This window comes from Epithele typhae (assembly GCF_022376455.1).
Source record: "Epithele typhae strain CBS 203.58 chromosome Unknown BXZ73scaffold_111, whole genome shotgun sequence".
Taxonomy (NCBI): domain Eukaryota; kingdom Fungi; phylum Basidiomycota; class Agaricomycetes; order Polyporales; family Epitheliaceae; genus Epithele; species Epithele typhae.
Genome location: NW_025954302.1, coordinates 20,759 through 47,771, shown reverse-complemented (window position 1 = coordinate 47,771; position 27,013 = coordinate 20,759). Strand labels below are relative to the sequence as shown.

The window sequence follows — 27,013 nt, the reverse complement described above, 5'->3', positions numbered from 1 at the left end:
CGAATCCAGTGGGACTGTCTGACCTCCATGATTTGCCTGCGGTCGTAGATGCCTTCCCGCTACGGCACCACAGCAAAAGCCATCGCGGCCGTGGGGAGATCGAAAGGGACGCAGGACGGGAGGCACGCACGGGAAGAAGATAAGAGCGAGGGTGCGAAACGTACCTGGAGGCCCGATCTCATCCTCCGCCTGTGTGCGGCGACGTGCGTGCGGGCTTGCATCCGGCCGCGGGCGAGTGTGCAGAGGGGACGAGCTAGACCGGATGAAAAGAGAGCAGACGGAGTCGCAGAGGGTCGGCTGCCGGCCATGTTTTGCAGTCGCTGTCCCCCGGTCGGTGCGCGACCTGTGCTTCAACATTATGCTTGATCTGGAGGGCGTCGTCGGCGGGCGGTGTGGCGCAGCGTGGAGATATCACATACTCGCGAGCGTTCCGTTCATCGAATTGACCGCGGGCTGCGTGGAGTGGTTCAGAGTGGTCCCCGTCCTACGTCACTCGATCGAGCAGTGCGTCCCGCCTACGGGCGGCCGCGTCAGCCATCGGGGCAGGCACACGGAGGAGCGGGCGCGAACGCACTAATCGCCCGCGCGCCTGTGTCGAGCACGACGTCTTTGAGACAGGGCTTGCGCCCGAGCCGGTACGTACGCGATACGCTTGAGCCTTGATGTGTGCGTTCGCGGCGTTGCATGGGATAGGCACGCCCCACAAGTCGTCGTCGGCCGGGTGTTCGGTCTGGGACACGAGCTGCGTCGCGGTCTGGGTTTTGAGGGGCTGTGTTTCCTTTACCGTGGGTAGGTAAGTACCTGTGCGGGACGGTATCAGCGATAGGCGAGCGCATGTAGCGGGAGAGGCGTACACGAGTGGCTCTACTGGTGTCTTGTTGAGGTCTGGCATCGATGGCGTCGCCGTGATACGTCGGGAACTGCTCAGTGCACCGAACATCCTGTTCATACGGCGGGTCGATTGCAGCCGAGCTCGAGTCGATGGTTTGGGGGCGACGCACCAGGAATGCACCAGAGTAAACTCTGGCCATGGTTATGGGAGCGTTGCACATGGAGGAGGAGGAAGGACGAGAAGGCGAGAGTAGCGCTCGACTCGCCCTTGGCGTACTGCCTGCTGCTCAGCACGCCAGGGCTCTCGCGGCATGGATGACGCTGGACGAGGTCCACACGTCGCGTACCGGCTCAGGCTGCGCACGCGCACACGGCGGCTCGTCCTATGTGTGCCGGGCCCGGACGATGCGCAGGAGGTCGACGTGTCCCGCATGCGGCTGCGGCACCCCCTCGCGGACACGCGACCGGCGGTGCTGGAACTCGTGGTGGGCAAGGAGCGTTGCGCGATGGGGGCGGCGCTCCGGGAGGCGTTTACGGAGGAGGAGAGGTGCTGGGACAGCGTCACTCGGGCCGGAATTTGACGGGATGCTCGAGCGGGCAGCGTGCGCCGTCGCGGCCTGGTGCATGGCTCTGGCTCTTGCCCTGGCGGGCGGTCCCGTTGTCCCGCTGTGTGCGTATGCGTCATCGAGAGCGCAGGGAACGTCCAGCCGTAGGCCCTTGAGTGAGGCTGCGATTAGGAGTTCGACAGGAAGTGCGCCGGCACCGACCGCTCGGAGGAACCAGGGCGCGCGTGCCCCGCGGAAGCGAGCGAGCAGGCGTCAGACCGGGACGACGGTACGGGTGTACATTGTGTCTCGCGTCCTGCGATATCGAATGGTCCCTCTCGAGCGCGAGCGTATGCAACACATTTTCTGCTTGCACGGGATGTGAGTGTAGGATTTTGGTCTAGGAGCGTTGGTTACCTACCTCACATTCAACAGCCTGGCGCGTTGAGGGTTAGGTGCGGCAAAGGTACAGATGATTGAAGGGCGACGGTGCCGTCTGGCGCGTTCTGTGCGAACACAGACGTGGTTAGCGCGAACGACGGACGTCGGCGTGGTACAGACACTGTAAAACGATGGGGTGACGACGGCGGGAGAGTCGGAGGGGGGAGTCTTGGCTGGGAGAAGGCCTGGGGGGACGAGAAGATAGATGGGCACGTACGAATGGGTGGCAGCAAGCAGGCTCTCGTCTGATGCATCGTTGACCGCCCCCTCCGGGCTAGGTGACAACGACGGTAATTCGCCATCGGGAGTAGAGGTACGCGTCTGGTTGATTTGCACACGCTCGCTGACGGGCTCTTGGGTGATATCTGGCGGCTGGGAGTGCTTCGAGGGTGTGGGGACGGTGGTCGGACGGCAGATCTGTGCGCGTTCGTTGCGAGAGTACAGTGAAGGGCGGAGAGCGAAGGGTGGTCATACATGGATGGGACAGCCAAAGAGGCATGTGGGAGCGTAGCATCGATGTCGATGGTCGATAGTCGATCGCAGGTCGAAAGGCGTCGGGACGCTGGGGATGGCGGGTTAACGTCAGGCTCCTACCCAGCCGTCGGTTCGAGTTAAGTGGCCACGGCGCTGAGCGTGTCCCCTGCCTGGCGGCGCGGCGAGCCCTACGGGCCTGCGAGAGCAATACTTAGTCCATAGGATACGGCTTACCGAAGGATAGAACGGAAATAGAACACCGGGCCAGGCGGGGCTACGCCACCAGGTCACGGGAACACACTCAACACCGGGCACACTTAACTCTCACCGACGGCTGGCACCAAACATCAGTAAATAACGGGGCGTCGGCGCCGAAGCGCTCACAGCCCCTCCATTTGGGATGCCCGGGAGATTCCGAGCGTGAAAATGCCTGGGAGCGTTGCAGATTTAATGGCTGGCGCTTCCGTGGTTCGCGTCCCGCACGACGCGTCCGTGCCGCGTCCCGTACGCTCTCCGTCTCTACCATGAACACGCCACCCCAGGTCTTGCGCGATCTGGAGTCTCTTTCGCCCTGAGAATGGCTGGCATTTCTCTGCTGCAAACACCTCTCCGGACCAGCTGCCCGAGTTCCAGCTTGAAGATTATGCCCGCGATCTGGAGAAACGTGCACCACGGCTGTGGGAGCTTGTCCGAGAGTTACTCGCAGGTGCGCCCTTTACCCGAACCTGCCTTAGTTCATTTCGGAATTCGGTCTCTCTTTCTGCCCGCTGCACGCCCTCCGACGCCCAAGATGGTACAGACGATGAGGTTGTCGGGGAAGACGAAGACAACGAGCCCCAAACAGGTGATGGGCATGCTCATCCGGTCAAGCGCAGTGAGGTCGTACGCATAGTATGTAGCAGCCGGTTTAGGATAGTTGTTTCCAATCTTCAGCCGTCATCCCATATCACAGCGTGCGACGACCATTATTTTCATGCTCATTCAAGGCCAAGATCAATGAGCCAAGTCGTATCAAAGTGTCATGGGAATGTTCTTCCAGGCTGCCAACACACCGGAGAAGGTCATCAAGTCTGCAAAGACCTCTTGTGTCTTCTTGCAAAGCTCAGCGACACTTGGGAGGGGTTTCGGTGTGGACTTTGGAGCCTGAGGCGGTGGGGTGCGGACGGAGGCATGTCGACGGTGAGAGGGACTAGACAAAGCCGTATGCATGCACTGAATGTATGCGCGCGCGCGCGCGAGTACTTCGCGATGAGGCCGACGCGATAGCTCACGTGAGCGCGCAACTAAAATGCAGTGGGATGCAGACATAATTCGTGCTCGGGCAATTCCGTGAACACCATATTGAGGAGCTGCGAGCGCTTCGTCACCGGAGCTCCGTTATTTACTGATGTTTTGGTGCCAGCCGTCTTGGAGAGTTATGTGTCCCTGTGCCCGAGTGTGTTCCCGTGACTGTGTGGCGTAGGCTCGCCTGGCCCGCGTGCGTCATGCACCTAGCGTAGGCTCAGTCTGTCTGCAAGCAGTAGCGCCGCCAGGCGCGGGACACACGAGGGCGCTGGGACACATAACTCGACAAGACGGCTGGGTAGGAGCCTGAGGCAGTGGTGGCGTTTCCTCCAGCCGCACTCGTACCCGAGCGCACCGCATAGTTTCAGCGAAGAAATATATTGTGTCAGGGGGACTCCAGACACCGCACTGCAACGCCTCCGCTGCGGCATTCAGCGGCGCCGCGCATGGTGGGCGGCTCGGATTTCATCGCGATACGAGTCATGCGGAGGCAAGGGACGTGTGCTGTGGTGTTAGCGGGCCCACGCGAATACCTGTGCGAACCACTCACTGTGCACGTAGGCAGACGCAAGGGACCGGCCTTACGTTGAATGATCAGAAATGGCATCCGGCGTTGAAGTCGAACTTGATAATCGCCCACATGGCCGTGGCGCGCCGGGTGTTCTAGTCGAATATCGAGGCGCAGCCCGTACCATCAATTGTGTGGCCGCCACGGCGCGTTGAGCGACAGACGAGGAATGGTCCTTGAGTCGAACGAGCAAGGCGCGGGTGGTACAATCCATTGGGCCGGTCATCCGCGCTACACAGTAGTTTCCGAGTTCGTGGGTACCGCGCTCGCCGCGGTACCTGCAGGGAAGCGTCAGTGAGGTTGTACGGGCCTGCAGAGATGATCCAGCGCACGCACTTCTGACCACGCCACAGCGGGGCTCATGGCACACTCAATGCCTGTAGTGCAGGTCTGACCCGCTGCCCACGATGCCCCTCGAGCCCGTGCGCCTTTAGAATACGTTCACAGACACCGACCCAGCCGAGGACGCGCAGGCGTGCAGCGAGGATCTAGATACAGCATATAAGTATCTGAACTCAGTACTGTGTAGATATACATACCTCAGTCGGCCGCGGCCGCGGCCGGGCAGACAGAACGACTGAGGGACGAGGGACTGCGGCCGAGCGTTAGGCCCAGACGCAGCGGCGGAGAATGCCGAGGTACTGTATAGTACCTATATGCGGAAGGCGCCGTACGAGACACCACGCATCGTAATGTCGATGGTCAGGCCCGATGGACGATGGGCCACGCGCGTTCTTGGTGCGATGATTGTACCGAGGAGGGCGATGATCGGCGACGTGGGCGACAAAGTCCGGTCGAGGGGTTTGAACCCCTACCTCGCCGCGGTGACATTCGAAGCTGTCTGTATAGGCCAGTCGAAGCAAACAGCGTCTCAGCCGGCGAGCGTGGTTTGTGCAAAGCCGGCGAGGTCAAGGTACGCGCGGGCGGGCATGTTCTTGCGTGAGTGAGCAGGGTCAGTGGACGGCAGTTTTCGTCATGACGATGGCGAGCACTCACAGGGCGTGAACAAGCACGGTATGCAAGTGCTGCGTCTCCGCCCGCCAGACATCGCGCGCCACATGCACCAACCGATGCCCGTGTGGTGCGAGCACCTGACGGCTGCATGTACTGGCCAGCGGCGGCAGCGTCTCCCGCGTTGGCTGGGTCTAGTGCAGCTCCAGGTAACGCTCCGCCTCGGGCGACGGCCCCCGTCCGTGCTGGCGTGAGCGTGGGTTTGGTGGTGTGATGTGTAGCAATCCACGGACGGGGCGGGTGGGGCCGCGAACGACCCTGACTGGTTCCCGTACCCCAACGAAACTGCCGATCCCACAGACGTAGGCCGTGAGTGTGCGTGGTCTTGCGGGTGGCCGTGTGCGTGAGCCGCTGACCGCGGCGAGTGCGAATGCCCCTGTGGAGCACACGAAAACGCGTGACGTTGTTCCGGGCGGGTCATCGGGGGCTGCGTCGCCAGGTGCCTGCTGCTCAGCACGCCGAGGCTCTCGCGGCGTGGACGGCGCTAGACGAGATCCGCGGGTCGCTCGACGACGCGTGCCGGCTCGGCCTGCGCACGCACACGCGCCGGCTCGTACTGCGTGTGCCGGGCCCGCACGACGTGGAGGAGATCCGCATGCGGCTGCGGCACCCCTCGCGGACATATCGCTGGCGGTGCTGGAGCTCGTGGTGGACAGGGAACGGTGCGCGACGGGGGCGGCGCTCCGGAAGGCGTTTGAAGAGGAGGAGGGTTGCCTGGAGGGCATCCGGGAGCTTTCGCTTAAGCTGTAATTTGACGGGAGGCTCGAGCGGGCGGCGTGCGACGTCGTATGGCTTTGGCTATCAAGTCGAAGATCCTGACGTGATACATCGTATCAGTGACCGTCACGATGAGCTGAACAGGTGTATGTGAAAGATGGCGTTGTCGGACAAGAGGCCCTGTGAGGAAGTCTCGGCACCGTGCGGATGCGTGGTCGTGACTCGTGAGCGCAGGGAGCGTCCAGTCGAAGGCCTGAGTGAGACTGAGTGCGCTGGCACCGACTGTGGGCAGGCCAGGTGCACGTACCCTGCAGAAGCGAGCCAGTTGGATCTATAATGGAACGGCAGGGGCCCGATCGGGAGGGCAGTGAGAATGTTGTGCGTCGGGTTCTGGGAGAGCGAATGGTCCCTCTCGAGCGCGAGTGTATGTTGCACATTCTCTGCTTGCACAGAATGTGAGCGTGGGATCTTGGGGGAGGTACGTTGGGCACCTACCTCGGGCAGGGTCACATTCAACTGAGACCGGGCAGCCTGATGCGTTCTGAGACCAAGGTAAGGATGATTGAACGGCGAGTCTGGCGCGTTTTTGTGCAAACGCGGCCGATGGCAGGACGTGGGCAGCGCGGAGGACGGACATCGGCAGGGCATCGACGCGGGAGAACGAAGGGCTGCGGGCAGTGTGAGAGTGGAAGGGGAAAGTCTTGGGTGGGAAATGGGCTTGGAGGATGAGAAGGTAGATGAGCACGTACGAGTGGTCGGCCGCAAGCACGCTCTGGTCTGCATCCCGCTCCGGGCCAGGTGACAATGACGGGCATTGGGAATAGCGGCACGCGTCTGATTTGTTTGCACACGCCCGCTGACGGGTTCTTGGATGATGTCTGGCGGCGGGGAGTGCGTCGAGGGTGTGGGGACTGGCGTCGAACGGCCGATCTGTGCACGTTCGTTGAGATGGAACAGCGGAGGGCGGAGAGAGAAGGGCGGACACTAAAGTACTCACGGATGTGACAACCAAAGCGACGTGCAGAGCGCTGCAGGAGGTGGCGAGGGTCGATGGTCGACGGGTCGAAAGGCGTTGGGACGCTGGCGATGGCGGTTGTCTCGACCGCGGAATGCCCTGGGATGTAGCGGCGTGGAGGCGAGTGTGTTGGGTAAGATCTTGACGCGTTGGTGTGCGCAGGTGCGCCGTAGATGAGGCCTTGAGGCGTTGTGTCGACCGTGGTGGGCCCTGCTTCGACTCGTCCAAGGCTGGTCAGCAAGCTCCGGGCGCTGGGCGGGAGAGGCGTCACCGCAGGCGCTCGATTGCGTCATGCACGCGAGGAGGACGACTCCGCGTCGAGCGAGTTCGCGCCTTCCCCGCCCTCTCGACCGCCTCGCGCTCTCTCAGCAAGCGTCTGGGCGTCGAGAAGAACACCGAGTCCCGCCCTCTGCGTTCCGGCTCTCCGTGATCAAGCTCAAGGTCCGCCCGTCTTCCTTCGCGACCAACCATGCCTAACGTGAAGCCGACAGGACACAGTAGCTGTACATCCGGCACAGTTCGTCTACCTCCAGAACAAGCCATCACCAATACGCTCAACGAGGTCCACGCGAGACGCGTCTTGCACGGCGTCGGCCCGTGCACACGCGTTATCGACCTCGCGGAGCTACGGCAGGGCAAGGTGCGGCACGGAGATGGATGTCTGTGGTACAAAGATCGGTGAGTCTGTCTCGCACTAGGTGGAGGTACGACTACCAATTCTCTGCGTCTTCCGACCCTCTGGATCCGAGGTCATTCTCGCCAAGGTCAAGTCCTCGGATGAGGACGGTGTCCGACGTAAGTCTCTTCGGCCTCGTTCTCGCGCCCCGAAGCTAACTCGCGCCCAGTAACTGTCGGATTCTTTGGCGACATCTACGTCCCCCTTGTTTACCTGCCGGACCCCCGCGCCTTGTAAGTGCCCCCCTCTCCAGCATGTCTTCCCCGACACCCACGTCCGTCCGCCCCCAGCGACCCAGAAGAGCGAGCACAGTTCCGGCTTCCAGGATTGGAAGCAACTTGCTTGTCTCACGAGCTCCTCGAGTTGCCCCTGACGGACCGGATATGCATCAACGCCGGCGATGTCCTCCGGGTGCGCGTCGAGGCAGACGGGTTCCATGACGATGAGCTTGGTCTGCCGAAGACGCGTGAGGGCATTCAACAAGCTCGTGAGATGCGCCGTTCCCTGTATGCCGTTACCGTGAGTGCCTTCCCTGCTTCCCCCTGTCAGTGAAGAATTGCTCATGTCTGGTTCTGGTTCCAGTGCCCGATGTCAGAACAGAGACTTGGCCCGTGGAGGAACGCTGGCGTCCAAACAACGGACGATGGCAGACATGTAATCAGACCGGACCGCGTCCTTCTTGTTTGCTTGTATCATTCGATGACATGTTGTAACCTAGTTCACTTCAACCATGGTTAGCATTGCTGACTCGCAAGAGGAAGCGGAGCTGGAGGATGACATTTCGTGTCTGACTGTCATCACAAGCTATTCTGTTGAACCTGCCCTCTGTTCTCGCCACACAGACATACACGAAAGAATGAAGCCTAGGACCAGTCATCCCACGTCCTCAGGTAGTCCTGCGCACGAAACGCCATCCCTTCAACAGTGCGCGCGGTATATCCGTGGGTGCTGCCGGCAAAGTGGCTGGAACTGCGTCGGGCGCCACGGACATTTCGTGTGGAGTAGCAGCGGCGTCCGCCTCCACGGGGGAATCCGCAGGGCTGTGAGACGGGGTCAGCGTCGGGAATCGCACAGATGAAGGACGGATACGAGCTCGGGTTCCGCAGCTTGGTCGCTCTGTTTCTCCGGTTGAGGACCTGCGGCGGAAGACGACGCGTCCGGTGGAGGGGCCCGGGACGGCGGGACCTTCGAGGTGAGATCGAGGAGACGATCTTTGCACGTCTCCACCCACAAAATCCGCGGGTCCATGTGACGCCAGTCCTCCGTTCCAATGAGCTGTATGAACGCGCGCTCGAGCGCTGCAACGAGCGACGGTGTGACCAGATGGCGGATGCCGTCTGAGGAATGGGAGTGGAATTCAAGTATGTCGGACAGGATCCACTTGAACCAGTAGCAGGCGTATTGCAGTGATACAGGCAGCGACCAGTCAATCGTGTTGAGGAGCTTTTCGAGGGAGGAGAGCGCGTGCGCGACGAACGGCTGGATCGCAGCGATGCCGTCGCACTCGCGGATCCCGGGCGCCGAGTCCTCGACGAGTTCCCAGATGGGGCGGATATGGTTCCGCATGAACTCGAACTCGCCGGTGGGGACGTCTTGAGAAGGCGGGTCTGCGCGTCGGAGGCCACGGTCGCTGACGTACGTTTGCATCCGATGAGCTGCCGCGAAGGCAGCTGTGGTCACCGTGAGCGCTCTGACTTGGACGGCGTCGAAAGTGAAGTCGGAGACGCACCGAGTTGCAACGTTCCGGCGTCACTGATATTCTTGAACGCGCTGTTGTACCGCAATCTGTCCCATTCTGAGTCTGTTTTTGCGGGCTCAGCAGTTCTTTGAAGGCTGATGAGTATTTGGGTCCTGGTCTCTGTGTCGGGCGCCGTGGACGTTTTGTGTGGAGCCTTGGTAGCCGCGTCCACTGCCGCGAGGAAATCCGCGGGGCTGTGCGAAGACGCAGCGGTCAGCGTCGGGAGTCTCAAAAATGGCAAGGATGGATACGAACTCGTGTTTCGGAGCTTGGTCGCTGTGTTCCCCTGGGTGATCATCTCTAGTGGAAGACAGCGTGTCGGGCGGAGGGCACGGCGGGACCTTCGACCTGAGATCGAGCAGGAGATCATGGCACCTGCGCACAGGTGTGAAACCATGCGCCTCCACTCGGCGCCAGTCGTCCGTTCCAACGAGCTGTGTGAACGCGTGCTCCAGCGCTGTAACGAGCGACGGTGTGACCAGACGGCGGATGCCGTCTGAGGGATGGGAGTGCAATTCGAGTATGTTGTTCAGGATACAGCAGAAGTGGGAGGTGTTGTCCGGTGATACGGGCAACGACGAGTCAACCAGGAGTGTTTCGAAGGAGGAGAACGCGTGCGCGACGACCGGCTGGATCACAGCGATACCGTCGCACTTGCGGATCCTGGGCGCCGAGTACTTGACGAGTTCCCAGATGGAGTCGATATTCTTGTACATGGATTCGAACTCCTCGGTGAGCACGCCTTGAGAAGGCAGGTCTGCGCGTCGGAGACCACGGTCGCTGACGAGCGTTTGCATCCGGTGAGATACTGCGAAGGCAGCTGCGGTCACGGTGAGTGCTCTGACTTCAACGGCTTCGAAGGTGGAGTCGCAGACGCACCGAGGTGCAACGTTCCGGCGTCACTGATCTTCTGGAACGCGTCGTTTTCCCACAAGTTGTCCCATTCTGAGTCTGCGCTCGCGGGTTCGACCGTTCTTAGTATACTGACGAGCAGTCGGGTCCCGGTCGCTGCGTCGGGCGCCGTGGACATTTCGTGTGGAGTGGCAGCGGCGTCCGCCTCCACGGGGGAATCCGCAGGGCTGTGAGACGGGGTCAGCGTTGGGAATCGCACAAATGAAGGACGGATACGAGCTCGGGTTCCGCAGCTTGGTCGTTCTGTTTGTCCGATTGAGGACCTGCGGCGGAAGTAGTGATCACCACGGGTCACCCCCGGGTAATTCTGAGTCGACCCGTACCCGTACCCGCGAAACCCGGACCCGTGAGCTCACGGGTCAGGGTACGCTCGGGTACAGCGCTTGCAACCACGGGTCAGTCACGTGTGACAGCTGTTGTCGGCGCTCGCGCGCGCGGCGTACAGCTTGCCAGTCGCGACTCCTCCCTTCCTCCCCCTTCCCGCCTCTGTTCCTCTTCTCCGCGACGAAGACGACGCCGACCGCCGCCACAACCACCGCCATCACGATTGCGACCACGAGATGGGCGAAGAGCAAGTTGGTGTGGCGCGCATCGGCTGTGTGTGCCGGCAGGTCCGGGACAGGCCCGACTTCGACATCGACGAGCTGATCAACACGGTTTGGAGCGAGGACAACGATGACAATGAGAGGGACGACGCGCAACCGCGTGCGGCGAGTCTGACAGACTCGAGCCTGGACATGGAGTGGACATGTGAGGTAATGTACTTTCCTCCGTCTGCTCTCCTTTGCTGGCCGTTTCCCCGGGCCCCACCTACAGTCCCACGCGCGAGCCTGGCACGCATGCGTGCTCTACGATCGCGTCTGCCCCTGGGACGGCCTCATCATCCTCGTCCACATCACGGCGGCGGCGGCGCGAGCGGCGAAGCCCTCCCCACTCCTTTTCACAAGTACGTCGGCGGCGGGGGAGAGCGTGCTTCGACCCCTGGGCCACAGCGTGCCCCTCGCCCGGTAGGCTCTGGCCGGGCCACCACCTCGTGATTTTCTTGTGTTCCATGGTTCCTTTTACCGCTCACGCTCGCACAGTGTAGGACCCGGACATGCACACGTCTGTGCTTGATGTGTACTTGCATGTCTTGGAACTGAGGCTCAGAGGGACCCCTCGGTTCTCGGCCGCGGACCACGCCCTCGTCTTCGACTTCCACGAGCACCACTGCGTGTCCCCTGGCTGGCCCCTCCCGCTCTAGGAGCTGAGCGACGCGATGGTCGGGGGTGTGCTGAACGTGTGCCGCCCCCGCTCCTCCCTGGACGCATACGCGGTTGGCGCACCAGGGGCGCGGGCGGTGGGACGTGCGAGACGTACGTGGCGAACAGGGAGGAGGAGGAGGCCAAGGCGCGGGTGCGGGCGGCGGAGATCTTGGTGGAGATGGCGGCAGAGGGCGACGAAGTCGAAACCGCGGACCTGGACGGCGACTACGACGACCGCCGCCACGACCACGACCACGAAATGGGCGAAGAGCAGGTCGGAGTGGCGCGCATCGACCGCGTGCCCCAGCAGGTTCAAGACGGGCTCGACATGGGCATCGAGCGGGCGTACTTCGGGATTAGAGACATCTTCGTCACTGGCGAGGTTGCGTACTTTCATTTGTCTGCTCTCCTTTGCTGACCCACTTTCTCCCCAGTGCGCGCTCTGAACCCTCCCTTCCTCCTCCTTTGTTATCTCGCCTCCTCTTCTCTCTCTGGTTGGCTCCTCCCTCGTTATCAGCCGCCCGCACGCACGCACGAACAGACCCCCGCGCGATACTGGCAAGCCTGGCGTGCTCTACGGCGGCCACGTCCGCCCTTGGGACGGCCTTGTCGTCCTCATCCGCGTCCAGATCCCGCCAGTGGGCGGTCCATGTCCCGGTCCTCTCGCGAACCACATCGAGGGCGCCACGCTCGACGGACAGCGCACGAATGTGCCCTCCCTTCAGAGAGAAACCCCCTGGGGGTCTCTCCCGCACCTCGCCCTTCTCTGCACCCTCTCCAGCCCGCTGTCGCCGCCGCCGCCGCACCACTAACCCACGCCCCCGGCCTGTCGGCCCCCCGATGCGGGCAGTCGACCTTGGAGACAACGGACGTGCCCTCGAGCGGGACCGTGTGCGCACTCGCAGTCGTGTGCTGCCAGGCGCCGACGAGCATGCGCCCACCGACGACGTACCCGCGGTAGACAATGGGGAGGACAGCGGACGCTGCCGCTCGCGCCGCCGCTGCGACTGAGTGGCGAGTGCACCGGCGAGCCCCATCCCCTTCACCTTCTTGTGAGGTGCATGCGGTATGGCGATTACATACGCCAGAACACGCATCCTGGCCACCGCGCTCTCGGCCTGTGCCCGCGCTTCCAGCTCGCGCGCGTCCGCCGCCACCGTGGTCCGCAAGCGGGAGCGCGAGCACCTCCAGGCGCACGCGCACGCCGCAGACCGTCTCGAGGTCAGCCACGGCGAAGAGTGAGTGGACTTCCGGGTCTGGCTCGCGCTCACGCTTGTTACGCGGGCTTCGTGCGCGCATTGCATGCGGCCCTTGTTCCCCATCCGTATATGCCCTCTTCTGACTTGATCCAATACTATTTATTGCACATATAATGCACCCCGAGCCTACGAGTCACCACGGGTCGCCGAGGGTTCACCCTGCGGGTGCACGGGTCAGCCGAGCACGACCCGGACCCTTACCCGTGGCACCCGACCCGCCAACCCGCACGGGTGGCCACCACCCGTGGTGATCACTAGGCGGAAGACGACGCGTCCGGTGGAGGGGCCCGGCACGGCGGGACCTTCGACGTGAGATCGAGGAGGCGATGTTTGCACGTCTCCACCCACAAATTCCGCGGGTCCATATGACGCCAGTCCTCCGTTCCAATGAGCTGCATAAACACGCGCTCGAGCGCTGCAACGAGGGATGGTGTGACCAGATAGCGGATGCCGTCTGAGGAATGGGAGTGGAATTGGAGCATGTCTTCCAGAGTAAGCTCGAACCAGAAGCAGGTGTCGTTCGGTGATACAGGCAGCGACCAGTCAATTGTGTCGAGGAGCTTTTCGAAGGAGGAGAACGCGTGCGCGACGAACGGCTGGATCGCAGTGATGCCGTCGCACTCGCGGATCCTGGGCGCCGAGTCCTCGACGAGTTCCCGGATGGGGCCGATATGATTCCGCATGAACTTGAACTCCCAGGTGAGGACGTCTTCAGAAGGCGGGTCTGCGCGTCGGAGGCCACGGTCGCTGACGAGCGTTTGGATCCGGTGAGCTGCCGCGAAGGCAGCTGCGGTCACGGTGAGCGCTCTGGCTTGGACGGGGTTGAAGGTCAAGTCGCAGACGCACCGAGTTGCAACGTTCCGGCGTCACGGATATTCTGGAACGTATTGCTTTCCCACAGTCTGTCCCATTCTGAGTCTGCGCTCGCGGGTTCAGCCGTTCTTTGCATGCTGAAGAGCAGTTGGGCCACGGGCTTGTTATACTCTGATGAAGCGGGCGTTCTAGGAAAGCTGGTGTCCTCGTCTCCTCCGCCCTCGAGCACTTCTTGAAAAGAGAACCCGCCGGCCACGTTCAAGAGGGGTATCGTAAACATCTTCACCATAAAGTCTGGCCAATGGAGCACAGACCCGTATAGGGCCGAGAGGCGTCCGAAGGTCCATTCCCGATACGACTTTGCGACCCGTGGGTCGCTGGATAGGCAGATCGCAGACGTGTGCGCCATGCTGACGTTTTGAGAGCTGATCATCGCCCAGTGGACCGTCTGGGCGTCGAGATCGGTTGCTCTTTGTGAAAGAATGGCCTCCTCGTCGCCTTTCCATATTGAAGGGGGCTCCAGAAGCCTTCTCGAGGACAAAAAGTCGCGGAGGGCCTTCCATCTGTGCTCCCAGACACTGTCCTCTGAGCACCTCCAGTAACGAGTGTGAGAAAAAGAGTGGAGGGCATGTATTATTGAACGATAAACGGGCGAGTAGCGACTGAGAATGACACTCCAGAGAGGATGGAAGGCCCTGGACTGAGGCGAAAAGTAACACATCGAGGGATAGATCGAGGGGACGATGGTTGTGACGATGATGAAAAGCAGGAGCATCCCAACGAACACCGCAGTGGCGGAGAAGACATGGACGTCGGAGTGGAAGAGGAGGATGAGGAGGCCGGCGAAGAACAGAATGACGGCGACGATGAGAAGAAGCGGCACAAGCGAGATGATAGCAGGGATGTGCGCCTTGTTGAGGTTCGAGAGCCGGTAGATGCGACGTCGTGTGATTGGTGCGGAGAACCCGTACAATCCGGTGTTGTACTCTTTGAGCCATTGCTTCACCATGATTCCGATCGTCGCCGACGACATGCTGAACGTAAGACTAGTGAACCAGAGCGCATTCACCCATACGGCCCAGGTCTCGGGGTGAAACGGGGTCGGCACGATGTCCCCGAACGCCAAGGCGGTAGAGTTGACGAATGAGGGATTGAGCGCAAAGCTCTTCAGCTGGGCAGACACCTGAGTGAGGATCACGTTGGTTTGATCGCTTGATTGAGGCTGGAGCATGGCGAAGGCGATGGTGTTGAATGCGGTGAGAGCGGCGGAGAACAGACCGTCCTGAGTAGTCGCGGGTGAGGGTCACTGCCGACTCGGCACAAAGGTAGAGACATACAAAGGTCAAGAGGCCGTCGATCTCCTTGTTCCACTGGTCGACGAGCTCGTCGCTGTACTTCTCCACCGTCTTTCTCGTCTCGTTCCATGCCGCATCGATCTCCGTCTGCTCGTACTTCTTCGATGTTGGCGGGATCTATCGTTCAGAGTGTTCAGCATGTATCAACAGTGAAAACGAGTGAGATCCGGGACGTACTATCACATTGTCGTGTCTATCCGGCAGTTCTTTATCTCCTGCTGCTAGCGATGGTTCGATACGAGTCTGCGCACCCCATGGATCTCTAGTATCTGGCAGAAAGTGAACGATATACTCACGGGTTCAATACCACCAGTGTTACGTTCCGTTACAATCCCCTCTTCTGCCGCTTGCGGGCGCTGATCAATGGTGAGCATACGAGAGGGACGTGGAAACGATCACACAATACCTTCTTGAATTCGTCAAGAATCTCCTTCAGCAGGATGCAGACTTTGTCAAGGGCTGCGTTCGCCTGATCGAACTGCGTGAGCAAATTTTAGCTTCCGAAAAGAGAAAAATAGGCATACTGGCAGCGTCACGGAGGAGGGCGTATCTTCAGGGAGACGAGCCGTGTCTGGGGTTTGTTGAATGGACGAATGCGCCGAGGTCTGAGTGTGAGTGTATCAGCTGGTCGTTCGCGTCATTGGGTGATTCAAGTCTGTCCGTACCGGTGTGCGGGGTGAATGCTTGGCAGAGACGGTCGGCGAGGGCGGCATAGTGGAGTCAAGCGACTGGGATGGAGTCTTCCCTGAGCACCGGATCTCACGAGATGGGATGTGAGAGTGGACGTGGGTGGGGAGCAGGACGGGGAGTGAGCGGTAGGTGAGCTGAAGAGAAGATGCAGCCTACCCGTGTTAGTAGACGCATGCGCTCGCCGCTGACCGCGCAAACTCCACCTGGCAGTTCCGCGGTCGGACGAAGGAGAGGGCTACAGTCGACGCTGGGCTCATGCTCGTGCACCACACTCGCCAAACGTGGGCGTGCGGGATGGCCCTGCACGTCCGTCTTCGCGTTCGACACTGCAGAGTTCTACCCCTCATGATGCTCGCGAGATGCATGACCTGCGGCACCAGAGATATGTAGACGCCAGTGGAGATGCGCGTCGGTTGGCGGGAATTGGGCGGCAAGCGGGAACGCGAGCAGTGCGCACCATTTTCCTCTCCCTTTCCCTCCTCTGTCTCGTTTCACGCTTCGCACCCCGTTCAGGCGTCCAGCGGCACCTGGTGCCAGCCATCTCCTTCGCCCACCCTCCTGGCGGCGCCCACGACATGCACAACATGCGAGGACATCCTTAAGCTCGTCCGTCCGCCTCCCCCGCTTCGCGCCGTCCGCCACGCACCCTGTCTCGGCTGAGCACCCAATCGCGGGTGCCCGGTGCCCGGTGCCGCACTCTCCTCCTGCTTCGCCCGCCTCTGCGGCGTGTGGGTGGCATCCATCCGGACGTCCTCCACTCGGAGATAAGATCATGTTGGGGTCGCGATGAGTTACGGCGACCGCCAGCTCGGTGCGTACACCAGGCTCCTACCCAGCCGTCGGTTCGAGTTACGTGCCCCGAGGCTGAGCGTGTCCCGCGCCTGGCGGCGCGGCAGGCCTCTCGGGCCTGAAAGCATTAGTATGTGGGATATGAAGTAGCAATGGAAGGAATAGAATACCGGGTGGGGCCGGGCCAGACAGGTCTACGCCACAAGGTCACGGGAACACACTCAGCACACGGGGCACGTAACTCTCACCGACGGCTGGCTTCAAACATTGGTAAACAACGGAGCCCCGGCGCCGAAGCGCTGGCATCCCCTCCATTCGGGATTCTCGGGAGGTTCCGAAGGCAGAAATGCCTGGGAATGCAGCGGAATTCGCGGTCGCGCGTTGACGCGTCGATGCGCGTGAGGTGTATGCGCAACGCGTCCGACGATGGCCGTCTGTCTCGCTCTCCCGCTATGAGTGACCTTGCTGCCCCGTTGCCCCTGGACCCCAGTACACTTCACTGGATACTCGGCCAGCTCGTGAGCTACCGTGTTTCTCTGTCTCAGCTTATCTCGTTTGTACTCGTGCACAATCAATTCGACAACCCTGGCCATCCAATCTTTGACGACCTCGTTAAAGAAGGTCCCTCCATCCTCTCGGCCCTGTTGTTGATGTTCCTTCACGCTTGTAACACCCCCGAGAAGGTCATCAAAAAGGGTCGTGGGTGCGGAGTTCGGAGCCCGAGGTGGCAGAGGTGCGGATGATGGCATGGCAGCAGCGCAGGGAGGATTGTACAAATTCACTGAATGTATGCGCGCGACTTGCGCGACGCGACAGGCTACGTGAGCGTGCAATGGCTGTCATTAAATGAGAGAGGTCTCCGGGATTTCTCGTGCTCGGACAATTCCGTGCATCCCGTTCTGGTTGTTGCCAGCGCTTCGGCGCCGGGGCTCCGTTGTTTACCAATGTTTGAAGCCAGCCGTCGGTGAGAGTTACGTGTGCCCGGTGTTGAGTGTGTTCCCGTGACTTTGTGGCGCCGAGCCGCCTCGGCCCGCTTCTATTATTGCTTACAGCTCCATTAGAACTACTCTACTAGTCCCCAGCCCTCACGGCTGCCGCGCCGCCAGGCGCGGGACACGCTCAGCGTCGGGCACACGTAACTCGAACCGACGGCTGGGTAGGAGCCTGTGCGTACACCCCGTTTTGTGCTCTCCACCTCTGCTTGACCCCCGTCCACCTTGCTCTCCTCCGCTCTCGCGCGGGCCCTGTTCGCTCACGCGGGCACGTCCGACTCGCAGGTGCGGCATGGCGTCCCCATCACCCCGCTGCCGGTCTTGTCCCCACCCTCCGTCTTACCCTCCTTTGCTTCGCCGTCCTCCTCTCGCGCACGCGTTCCGCTCGTCCATGCGAACCCGACCTCGCCGCGCTCTGCACGCTCGTTCGACTCGCCGGCGCGCAGCACCACGTCCCCGCCAAGATCGTCGGCAAGGCTCGCAGGGAATCGGTGGTCATGGAGGAGGTCGAGCGCAAGCACCTCGGCGGTTTCGAGTGAGTCCTGAGACCATTAGCAGATGTCGCTGTGCTCACCGAGGGATCACCCTCATAACGTCTTACGCCCTGCACGCCAGTAACGGCCTCTCTTACCTGCTGAAAGTTGCCCGATGAATGTTGACCGCAGTGTCCACAAGCTATTCGCCAAAATCCCTTGCGAGCTTATGGCAAAAGGCTTCTCAGACTCATCCTCGACTTCGACGCCTCCAGGTCCATCTTTCCCTACCTATCTGCCCCTCGCGCACTCCGAAGGCGTGCGGCTTTCCCTCGCGCGCATCTTCTCCAAGCTCTCTCCACGCCAGCCCGTGATGCTCGACCTCCGCCCAAGTTGGCAGTACCTCAAGAGAACGCACGACACGATCCAGATGGACTCCCCTCGCAGTCGGCGGACGGGCTATAAGACGCGTTCACGCTGCTCGGCGAGGGCGTACTCGACCACACGGAGGCGGCGGGCGTTGCGCTGATGTACGCGGACCTGCGCGTATGCCTGTCGCGCGCGAACGCTTCCCCCTCCTCGACGACTCCCGGATGTCGCCCGTCACCTTCACCGCCGACGACACGAAGACGCTCCGACGCTCGTCGACGTCGATCCTGATACGCGTCTACCGTCCCGCACGCCGGTGGACGGTCCTGAGCGACGGGGGCGGCACAGCTCGCCGCGCGTGTCACAAATGCCAGCAGGCGCGCCCTGCCGCGAGGTTCCGGGGCGACGAAGCGGGTGGGTGGAGCGCTACGAACTGCAGGTACGCATGCTCTGTTTTCTCGCCCTGCGGTCACTGACGCCGTGCGATCTCTTTCTCCCGACAGCCTCCGGGCGTGTGCCGGGTATGGACACGGGCGTCGACGTCGACGTGAAGCCCGCGACCTTGACCGATCCCGCTCTGGCCCACCTCCGGCTTGGGGCACCAGAGCGCAGCGTAGACGGAATGCACCACGACGATAGCGAACGCGCGGTGCAGCCATGTGCCGTGCCGCTGCTCGTGCGCGCCGGGCGGTCCCCGGTACCGACACGGTCGCGGACAGGCCTGCTGGCCTGCGCGTCGGGAGGAGTGGGGCGTAGACTCGTCGTAGTTTGTAGTTGGCACAAGATAGCTCGCGGCCGTGCAAGTCGGCGGTGCATATATGCATGCGGTGCTGTACAGTAGTACTGTGCAATGCTATGGTGTTGAGCGCGCGAACCTCCACGGGTTCCCGAGGGTCCACCGTGTGTGTGTGTGCACAGGTTGGATGACCCGCGCCCGTACCCGAGGCACCTGCCCCCGTGGTGATCCCTACCGGGTACAGGCTACATATGTATGATCCTCGGTCGCCCCACCCTCTCCTTCTGCGCACGCGTCGGCCTTCAGCACAACTGGGACTAGACCGTGCATCGCTTCTGACGAAGGCCAAAGCACGTCCAAATATTGTACTCCCGCGAGCATCTGGGAGAACGTCCGCACATGTACTTATGCGTATGTGCATTCGATAGCGTACGACAAGACGGAACACCGAAAGCATCTGCACGAAAGCACGACAACAATGTGCACATACAGCACTTTTTGGCGTCGCCGATGCGACTACTCCATGCCCTCCACCTACGCGACAGATATCGACAGCTCCGTCCCCAGCCGCTTCGACCCCCCTTCAGAGTCCTCCTGCTCCCGCGTCTGCGTCTGCGGTAGCATCGACGCCGCTTCTCCATCTCCTTCATCGTCACTCTCCTCAGGCAGTGACTTGCGCTTCTCCGCCGCCTTCCGGACGGGTGTGTCGTCTTTGAGCGTTCCGTTTTCTCGCGCTGGGGTAGCCTCCTTCATCGCGTGAGGCTCGGGCTCCTCCACCGGCCCCCGCCCAGAGCCCCCACCGCCCGTCCATGTATGTCCTGCGACGGTCCCGGGAACTCCTCTCCCGCCCGCCGCGCCCGCGACAGCACCTCCAACCGCCGCTGGAGCCTGCCGCGCCGGCTCCCCTCGCTCGCGGCGGACCGCGCGCTCGACAGCGCGTGGCCGTCCCTGACCCCGTCGTTGGTGTGGGAGTCGCGCACCGGGATCACCGCGCGCTCCGGCGAGGGCGGGTGCACGGCGAGGATGAGGCTCAGGCCGTCGAGGGACATGCACGGGCGCGCCGCGGCCCGCTCGCCGTCCATGCGGAGCAGCGACGCCGTCCCGGGAGGCCTTCGCAGGCCCATCGGCCAGGCAGCGGGCGGCGAGGTGTGTGCGGGCTCCGCCACGCGCGCGCCGTCCACGATGGAGGGGGCGGAGGGGAGGGCCTGGAGCGATGCGGTGTGGAGCACGGGCGGGGTCGCGGGGAGCGGCTGGGGCGCGCCTTCGAGCTCCGCATAGGTCGCGAGCCAAGGGTGGTTCAGCACGAGCGACTTGCGCTCGCTCGGGGAAGACGCGAGGAGCGCGCGGATGAACCGCTCGGCTATGTGTGCGGGGCCCAGGTCAGCTCGCGTGGAGAGGAAGAGAGAGCGGACACGCACCCTGCTCGCTGACGTCCCACTCGTACAGAAACATCCACTGCACCTGGCGGGTAATGGTGATGATGTGCTCGGTAGGTCTGCGTCGGACGGGGTGCCCTGCATGTGCCTGAGGATAGGGACTGACCAGCGCGCGCGGCCGGCGTTGGGTCGATCGCGGCGCTCGGACAGACGCACACGGCAAAGACTATCACGGCCAGCTGTTGACCACATTCGAGTACCCTTCCTGTATGGGGAACGTGTCGTAAACGGCCACTTCCAGCGCGAGGTTCCGCAGAACGTCTGGACGCGTGTTAGCGACGAGCATCCTTGGCTCGCGATAAATGCTCACCTTGGGGATTGTCTGGGAACCCATCGTCTTCGCCAGCGGGTACTGGTCCTTCAGGACAATCTTCTCGGGCTTCAGGTCGCGGTGAATGATCCCTTGATCGTGCACGCGCTGCAGACAGTGGCCAGGGAGCGGTGAGGCAGTGAGAACAGATGTGCTCACGGAAAGAACGCCGCAGATCTGGTAGGTGATCCGCTGCATCTCGGCCCCTGTGCGATGACAGGGAGCGCATATACCACGGCAAAAACTGAGGCGGAGGCGCACGCAGCCCGCGGTCTGCGTTGGTGACACACTCGAGAAAGTCTCCACTGGAGAGACGAGGCCTGCATACTCAGATCGTCAGAGCTGATCGGGAAGGCATCGTCAGCGAGCGGTGCAGTGCGGCGCGGCGAGATCACATACTCGTGAACATCCCATTCATTGAGAAGTCGGCGACATTTACCACGGCCTGCGCAGAGTGGTCCCCGTCTCACTCGATCGAGCAGCGCGTGCCGCCTGCGGGCGGCGGCGTCAGTCAGCCGGGCAGGCGCAGACGCACCGACGGCCCGCGAGGCATGGCCGAGCACAACATAATTGAGATGGTGTGTGCTGCGCCTCGAAGAGGTAGCGGCGTTGCAGGGAGTGAGAGCACGCCCTACAGCTTGCCATCGTCGGCCGGATGTGAGGCCTTGAGGCCTTGAGGTCTGGGACACGAGCCGGGACGCCGCCTGCATGTCTCGAGGCGCTATCTGCTCCATCGTGGGTGGGTGGGTACCTATCCTGGACGAGATCAGCGAGAGGCGAGCAGCGGGAGGGGCGACGATGACGTCACCGTGACACGACTCAACGCACCATTCTTAGCGCAGGGGACGGATTTGGACGAAGCGGCGGTGACCAGGCGAGCACCAACGCACATTTTGAACATGCGGAGTGCTTGGTTGACACTGGACGGGGGTACAGATAAGGGGAGGAGAGACGGGAGAGAGCGTGCTTAGTAATGGACGCGCGGAGAGAGAGAGAGCTAGAGCGCTCGAGCTCGACAGTCGGGGCCGCGTTGGTCTGGCGTCTAACCGTTTTCATTCGTGTCTACAACTGGTCACAAGTATGCCCGCTATCCCTCTCTTCGCGCGCCGCACGGAAGCACCCACCTGAAGAATTTGCACGTCTCTTTGCCGCGGTATCAGCAGCCGGTAAGCCCGCTCATCCTTTTGTGTCACTGAACGTTGTATCGTCGCAGAGCGCTCGTTAGCCTGCATTAGGGTCATGGTTGTGAAGTATGTACTATACGATAATGGTCGCGCCGAGTTTTAGCTCTGCGGGGAAGAGATCTAGGATGAGGCGGCCACGACGAGTGTGTCGTGCGCGGCGTGGTGCGGCGCGGCACGGCACGCGGGCGAGTCGAGCGGGCCGGAGAAGCAGGCCGAGGCGGCGTCCTTGGCCTGGAACGCGAGCTCGCGCTACTCGAGGGGCATCCTATCCCAGGATACACCATGGAGCGCGAGCAGGTGACCTGAAGCCTCGCTTTCCGACGAAAACCTTCCGCGGGAGGGCGTCCTCCCCCGACAAGGATTGTCCTGACCGGAGGTAAGCGTTATGCAAACGTACACTGACTATGCAACTCATCGCAGTCCATCCGCCACTTGTCCACTCCGATGTTTGCGCGACACATGCACGCAAGGGTGCCCGTTGGGCGGCGACAGCTTCTCCCAGACCTATCCCTCACGCAGATCGACGCGGCTTCGGAGACTCTCACTCGGGGCGCACGCGCGCACCATAGCCGTACGTACCTCTCGTATCGCCACGCGTGATGCATTATTCTGGTCCGCAGACTTTGTTTTCTCCTAGCGCGATGGACTGAATTGATGTTGATATCAGCAGAAGCAACTCCAAGACAAAATCAAACACGCACTTTCCAGCGGAACACGAGCAACCACGACGCTCTGGCGGCAAGCGTGACCACGGATGCGTTGCCATTGTCAATCGCACTGTAGGATCGTCAGAGAACGAAAAGCATATCATAAAACGTACCAGTATCCGCGTGCCAGTGCAGGTGGGTGGATTACGCCTCGTTCTGGCGGGGACAATAATTGTTGATTACTGATTAGTGCGACTCGTGGACAGGATCAACACGCACCCTAGTGCCTCGGATTCTCCGAGAGGAGGGCCGGTGAAGGCAGCGGCGGAGGAGGAGCGGACGACAGCGGGAGAGCGGCATCCGACGCCTTTTATGCACAGTGACAGCTCCCGGTGGGCAACACCAGCCGCGGCTAGCCAATATTACCCTCCAGGGCGGTCTCAAAGCTCCGATGGTGCAGGCACCAACGCGTTCATGGCGCAGGCCTTCTCCAGGTACGCAATCCACCTTCTCGTTCAAAGTTAATCTCACGTTAGTGACGATTAGCTGTGCAATCTCAGTTCCAACCTTCTGCTACGTAGCGGTAACACGCCGGGACTACGGCGGCGACCAATGATCCTCGTCACCCTATATACGGACGCTCGACGCATCCCTCCACAACGGGCGCCCCACCTCCTCATCGTCCTCCGACGTGATCTCGCGCTGCGACTTGGTCACCATACAAGACGTCCACCGGTCCCACATCCCAAACTCGACGACGTACACCTGGGTCCCGCCGCTCTCCCTCGTCCGACCGCGATCCCCGCGCCACAACAAACGGCGTTGGCGCCGCAAGTTTGCAGTTCGCCCTCGCCGCCTCCGCTTCCTCGACACTCACGCGCTCGAAGCGCATGTCGACGCGGTCCCACGGCCGGTGGAGGCCGACGAGCTCGCTCAAGCTCGTCGCATTGTCGCTCAGGTTGCCGAACTTGGTACCGTGCAGCCGGCCGACGATGCGCAGCCGGTGCTCGACGAGGGTGCAGTGCTTCGCGAGCTGCTCCAACGTCCGGCGCATCTCGGTCGTCGGGTCGTCGGTGAGGTGTGCTGCGCGGTGCGTACCGTCGGTGCGTGCCAAGTGCGCGCACGAAGAGAATGTTGCTCACCTAATTCCCCCTCGATCTTCTTGCGCAGATGTACCCGGACCCGCTCCGTTTGTCGTGTGTATCCGATGGCGGGGTCAAGCGTTCGGACGGCAGCCCGAGCTTGAAGTACCTACACCTCATCTGCAAGACCCTCGGTACCAGGAGTCTTTGAGACGACGCCCTCGCGCGTACACGTCTGACTGGTACAACCATTTTCCGCAGGCAGTCGTGGCGTTTCCTCCAGCCGCACTCGCGCCCGAGAGCGTTGCACATAAATATATTGTGTCAGAGGAACTCCAGACACCGTATTGTAACGTCTCCACTGTGTCATTGGGCGGCGACGCGCATGGTGGGCCGCCCGGATTTCAACGCCATGCGAGTCGTGCGGCGGCAAGGGACATGTGGTGTGGTGTTAGCGCGATGCGAACTCCGGCGCGAAACCACTCACTGTGCACGTAGGCAAGACCGGCTTGCGTCGAATGATGACCGGAATTAAATTCCGTGTTCAGGCCGATTTTGAGAATCGCCCACATGGCCGCGGTGTGCTGGGTGATATTGCGAGGCGCAGCCGATACCATCAGTTGGGCGCCACAGCGCGTTGAGTGACAGATGAGGAGTGGTCCTCGAGTCGAACGAGCAAGGTCGGCATGGCGAACGCGGGTGGTACCATCAATTGGGCGCGTCCTCCGCGCTATACGGTACGTAGGTTCCGAGTCCGTAAGTACCGTGCTCACCGTGGTACCTGCAGGGAAGCGTCAGCGAGGTTTTACAGGTCCCCAGAGGTGATCCAGAGCACGCACTGTTGATCACGCCAAAGCGGGACTCATGGCACAGTAAGTGCCCGTGGTGCAGGGCTCGCGATCTTCAGCCCGTTGCCCACGATGCCCCTCCCCGTACGCCTTCAGAATACTCTCACAGACACCATCCCAGTCGACGTGCCAATCGACGAGCCCTCCGCAACGGAAACGCAGGCGTGTAGCGAGGGTCTAGGTACGTGGTGTGAGTGTATGAACTCAGTAGTGTGCAGAGATACATACCTCAGTAGGCCGCGGGCGCGGCCGGACAAACAGAACAACTGCGGTGCGAGGGACTGCAGCCGAGCGTTAGCAGCGGCGGAGGATGCCGAGGTACTGTATAGTACCTATATGCGGAAGGCGTCGAATGAGACACCATGTGTCGTAATGTAGATGGTCAGGCCCGACGGGCGATAGACCGCGCGCGTTTTTGGTGTGGACGAGGACGAAGATGATTGTGCCGAGGAGGGCGACGATGGGCGATGGGCGACGTCGGCGACAAAGTCCGGTCGAGGGGGTTGAACGCCTACCTCGCCGCGGTGACATTCGAAGCTGTCTGGATAGGCCGGTCGAAGCAAACGACTTCTCGGCCGGCGGACGTGGTTTGTGCAAAGCCGGCGAGGTCAAGGTACGCGCGGGCGGGCATGTTCCTTCGTGAGTGAGCAGGGTTAGTGGACGGCAGTTTTCGTCATGACAATGGCGAGCACTCACAGGGCGTGAACGATGGGGAGGATATTGCAGGAACGTGCGGGAACGAGCACGGCATGCAAATGCTGCGTCTCCGCCCGCCAAGACCCGCGGGCGACATGCGCTGACACATGCGCGTGCGACGGGAACACCTTTGACGACTCTATGCACTGGTGCGTCGGCGGCGGCGGCGGCGGCAGCGTCACCCGCGTTGGCTGGGGCTGTTGCAGCTCCAGGTACGGCTCTGCGTCGGGCGGCAGCTCCCTTCCGTGCTGGAGCGAGCTTGGGTTTGGTGGTGCGACGACGTGTGGTACTAACCCGCAGGCAGGGCCGGTGGGGCTGCGAACGACCCCGGCCGGTTCCCGTGTGCGAATGGCCCTGCAGAGCATACGAAAACGCGTGACGTTGTTCCGGGCGGGTTTTCGGGAGCTGCATCGCCAGGTGCCTGCTGTTCCGCAGACCGAGGCTCTCGCGGCGTGGACGGCGCTAGAAGAGGTCCGCGTGTCGCTCGACGACGCGTACTGGCAGCTGCGCATGCGCACGAGGCGGCTCGTCCTGTGTGTGCCGGGCTGCACGACGCGGGGGAGGTCCGCATGCGGCTGCGGCACCCCTCGCGGACACGTCGCCGGCAGTGCTGGGGCTCGTGGTGGACAGGGAGCGCCGCTGGCGCTCCCGAAGGCGTTTGCGGAGGAGGGGTGCCGGGAGTGCGTCAGGGAGCTTTCGCCCAAGCTGGAAATTGACGGGACGCTCGAGCGGGTGGTGTGCGACGTGGTGGTGGGTGGCTTTGGCCATTAAGTCGAAGAGCCTGACGTGATACATCGTATCAGTGGCCGCTGGTGAAAGCTGGCGTTGTCGGACAAGAAGAGGCCCTGTGAGGAAGTCTCGGCACCGTCGTCGTGAGCGCAGGGAGCGTCCGGTCGTAGGCCTGAGTGAGACTGAGTGCGCTGGCACCGACTGCGAGCAGGCCGGGTGCACGTACCCTGCAGAAGCGAGCGAGTTGGAGCTATAAAGGAACGGCAGGGTTCCGATCGGGAGGGCGGTGAGAATGTTGTGCGTCGCGTTCTGCGGGAGCGAATGGTCCCTCTCGAGCGCGAGTGTATGTTGCACATTCTCTGTTTGCACGAGATGTGAGCGTGGGATCTTGGTGGGTGTACGTTGGGCACCTACTTCGGGCAGGGTCACATTCAACTAAGACCGGGCACCCTGGCGTGTTCAGGGATACGTAGGCGAGACCAAGGTACGGATGATTGACCGGCGACGGCGCCGTCTGGCGCGTTTTTGTGCGAACGCCACCGATGGCAGGACATGGGTGGCGCGGAGGACGGACGTCGGCACGGCACCGACGAAGGGTTGCGGGCGGTGTGAGAGTGGAAGGGGGAAGTCTTGGCTGGGAGAAGAGCTTGGAGGACGAGAGGTAGATGAGCACGTACGAGTGGTCGGTCGCAAGCACGCTCCGACCTGCATCGGCCACCGCCCGCTCCGGGCCAGGTGACAACGACGGGCATTGGGGGTAGCGGTACACGTCTAGTTTGTTTGCACACGCTCACTGATGGGTTCTGGGATGATGTCTGGCGGCGGGGAGTGCGTCGAGGGTGTGGGGACCGGCGTCGGACGACTGATCTGTGCACGTTCGTTGAGAGAGAAGAGCGAAGGGCGGAGAGCAAAGGGAAAGCACCCGAGTACTCACGGACGTGACAGCCAAAGAGGCATGTGGGAGCGGAGCATGGAGGCCTTGAGCTTGAGGCCTGAGGGTGGATGGTCGACAGGTCGAAAGTGCCAGGCGTCGGGACACTGGGGATGGCGGCCCGCAGGTTGTCTCGACCGAGGTACGCCCTGGGACGCGACGGCGTGCAGAGGCGAGTGTGTTGGGCGAGGTCTTGACGCGTCGAGGGGCGGCGCGGT

At 61.9% G+C, this 27,013-nt stretch overlaps 5 protein-coding genes across 5 annotated transcripts; 2 read left to right on the top strand and 3 right to left on the bottom strand.

Moving 5' to 3' along the window:
- Positions 1-7,355: 7,355 nt before the first annotated feature.
- BXZ73DRAFT_107453 (polymerase III polypeptide H) lies at positions 7,356-8,220 on the top strand (the record flags this gene model as incomplete). The annotated part of the gene is made up of 5 exons (XM_048016901.1): positions 7,356-7,526; positions 7,585-7,681; positions 7,732-7,795; positions 7,853-8,081; positions 8,158-8,220. The coding sequence occupies 5 exons, from the start codon at positions 7,356-7,358 to the stop codon at positions 8,218-8,220; spliced, it is 624 nt and encodes a 207-aa protein (XP_047871845.1).
- Positions 8,221-8,425: 205 nt separating this feature from the next.
- BXZ73DRAFT_82333 (uncharacterized protein) lies at positions 8,426-10,330 on the bottom strand (the record flags this gene model as incomplete). Its single annotated transcript, XM_048023685.1, has 6 exons — positions 8,426-8,531; positions 8,552-8,602; positions 8,635-9,256; positions 9,292-9,494; positions 9,556-10,120; positions 10,180-10,330. The coding sequence occupies 6 exons, from the start codon at positions 10,328-10,330 to the stop codon at positions 8,426-8,428; spliced, it is 1,698 nt and encodes a 565-aa protein (XP_047871844.1).
- Positions 10,331-10,772: 442 nt separating this feature from the next.
- On the top strand, positions 10,773-12,268 carry BXZ73DRAFT_82332 (uncharacterized protein; the record flags this gene model as incomplete). The annotated part of the gene is made up of 4 exons (XM_048023684.1): positions 10,773-10,967; positions 11,029-11,219; positions 11,541-11,843; positions 11,998-12,268. The coding sequence occupies 4 exons, from the start codon at positions 10,773-10,775 to the stop codon at positions 12,266-12,268; spliced, it is 960 nt and encodes a 319-aa protein (XP_047871843.1).
- Positions 12,269-14,219: 1,951 nt separating this feature from the next.
- On the bottom strand, positions 14,220-14,979 carry BXZ73DRAFT_10037 (uncharacterized protein; the record flags this gene model as incomplete). Its single annotated transcript, XM_048014557.1, has 2 exons — positions 14,220-14,810; positions 14,866-14,979. Coding segments are annotated over 2 exons (705 nt in total), but the record flags the coding sequence as incomplete, so codon positions are not given.
- A 2,635-nt stretch (positions 14,980-17,614) lies between these two features.
- BXZ73DRAFT_82330 (uncharacterized protein) lies at positions 17,615-26,836 on the bottom strand (the record flags this gene model as incomplete). Its single annotated transcript, XM_048023683.1, has 29 exons — positions 17,615-17,896; positions 17,929-18,029; positions 18,246-18,629; positions 18,674-19,026; positions 19,471-19,880; positions 19,913-20,292; positions 20,351-20,446; positions 20,475-20,547; positions 20,679-20,786; positions 20,838-20,884; positions 21,078-21,123; positions 21,569-21,598; positions 21,803-21,904; positions 22,442-22,495; positions 22,564-22,639; positions 22,683-22,751; positions 22,789-22,921; positions 23,145-23,274; positions 23,387-23,592; positions 24,079-24,175; positions 24,547-24,616; positions 24,668-24,760; positions 24,955-25,074; positions 25,136-25,666; positions 25,731-25,916; positions 26,091-26,223; positions 26,279-26,635; positions 26,659-26,726; positions 26,799-26,836. The coding sequence occupies 29 exons, from the start codon at positions 26,834-26,836 to the stop codon at positions 17,615-17,617; spliced, it is 4,773 nt and encodes a 1,590-aa protein (XP_047871841.1).
- Between the last annotated feature and the right edge of the window lie 177 nt (positions 26,837-27,013).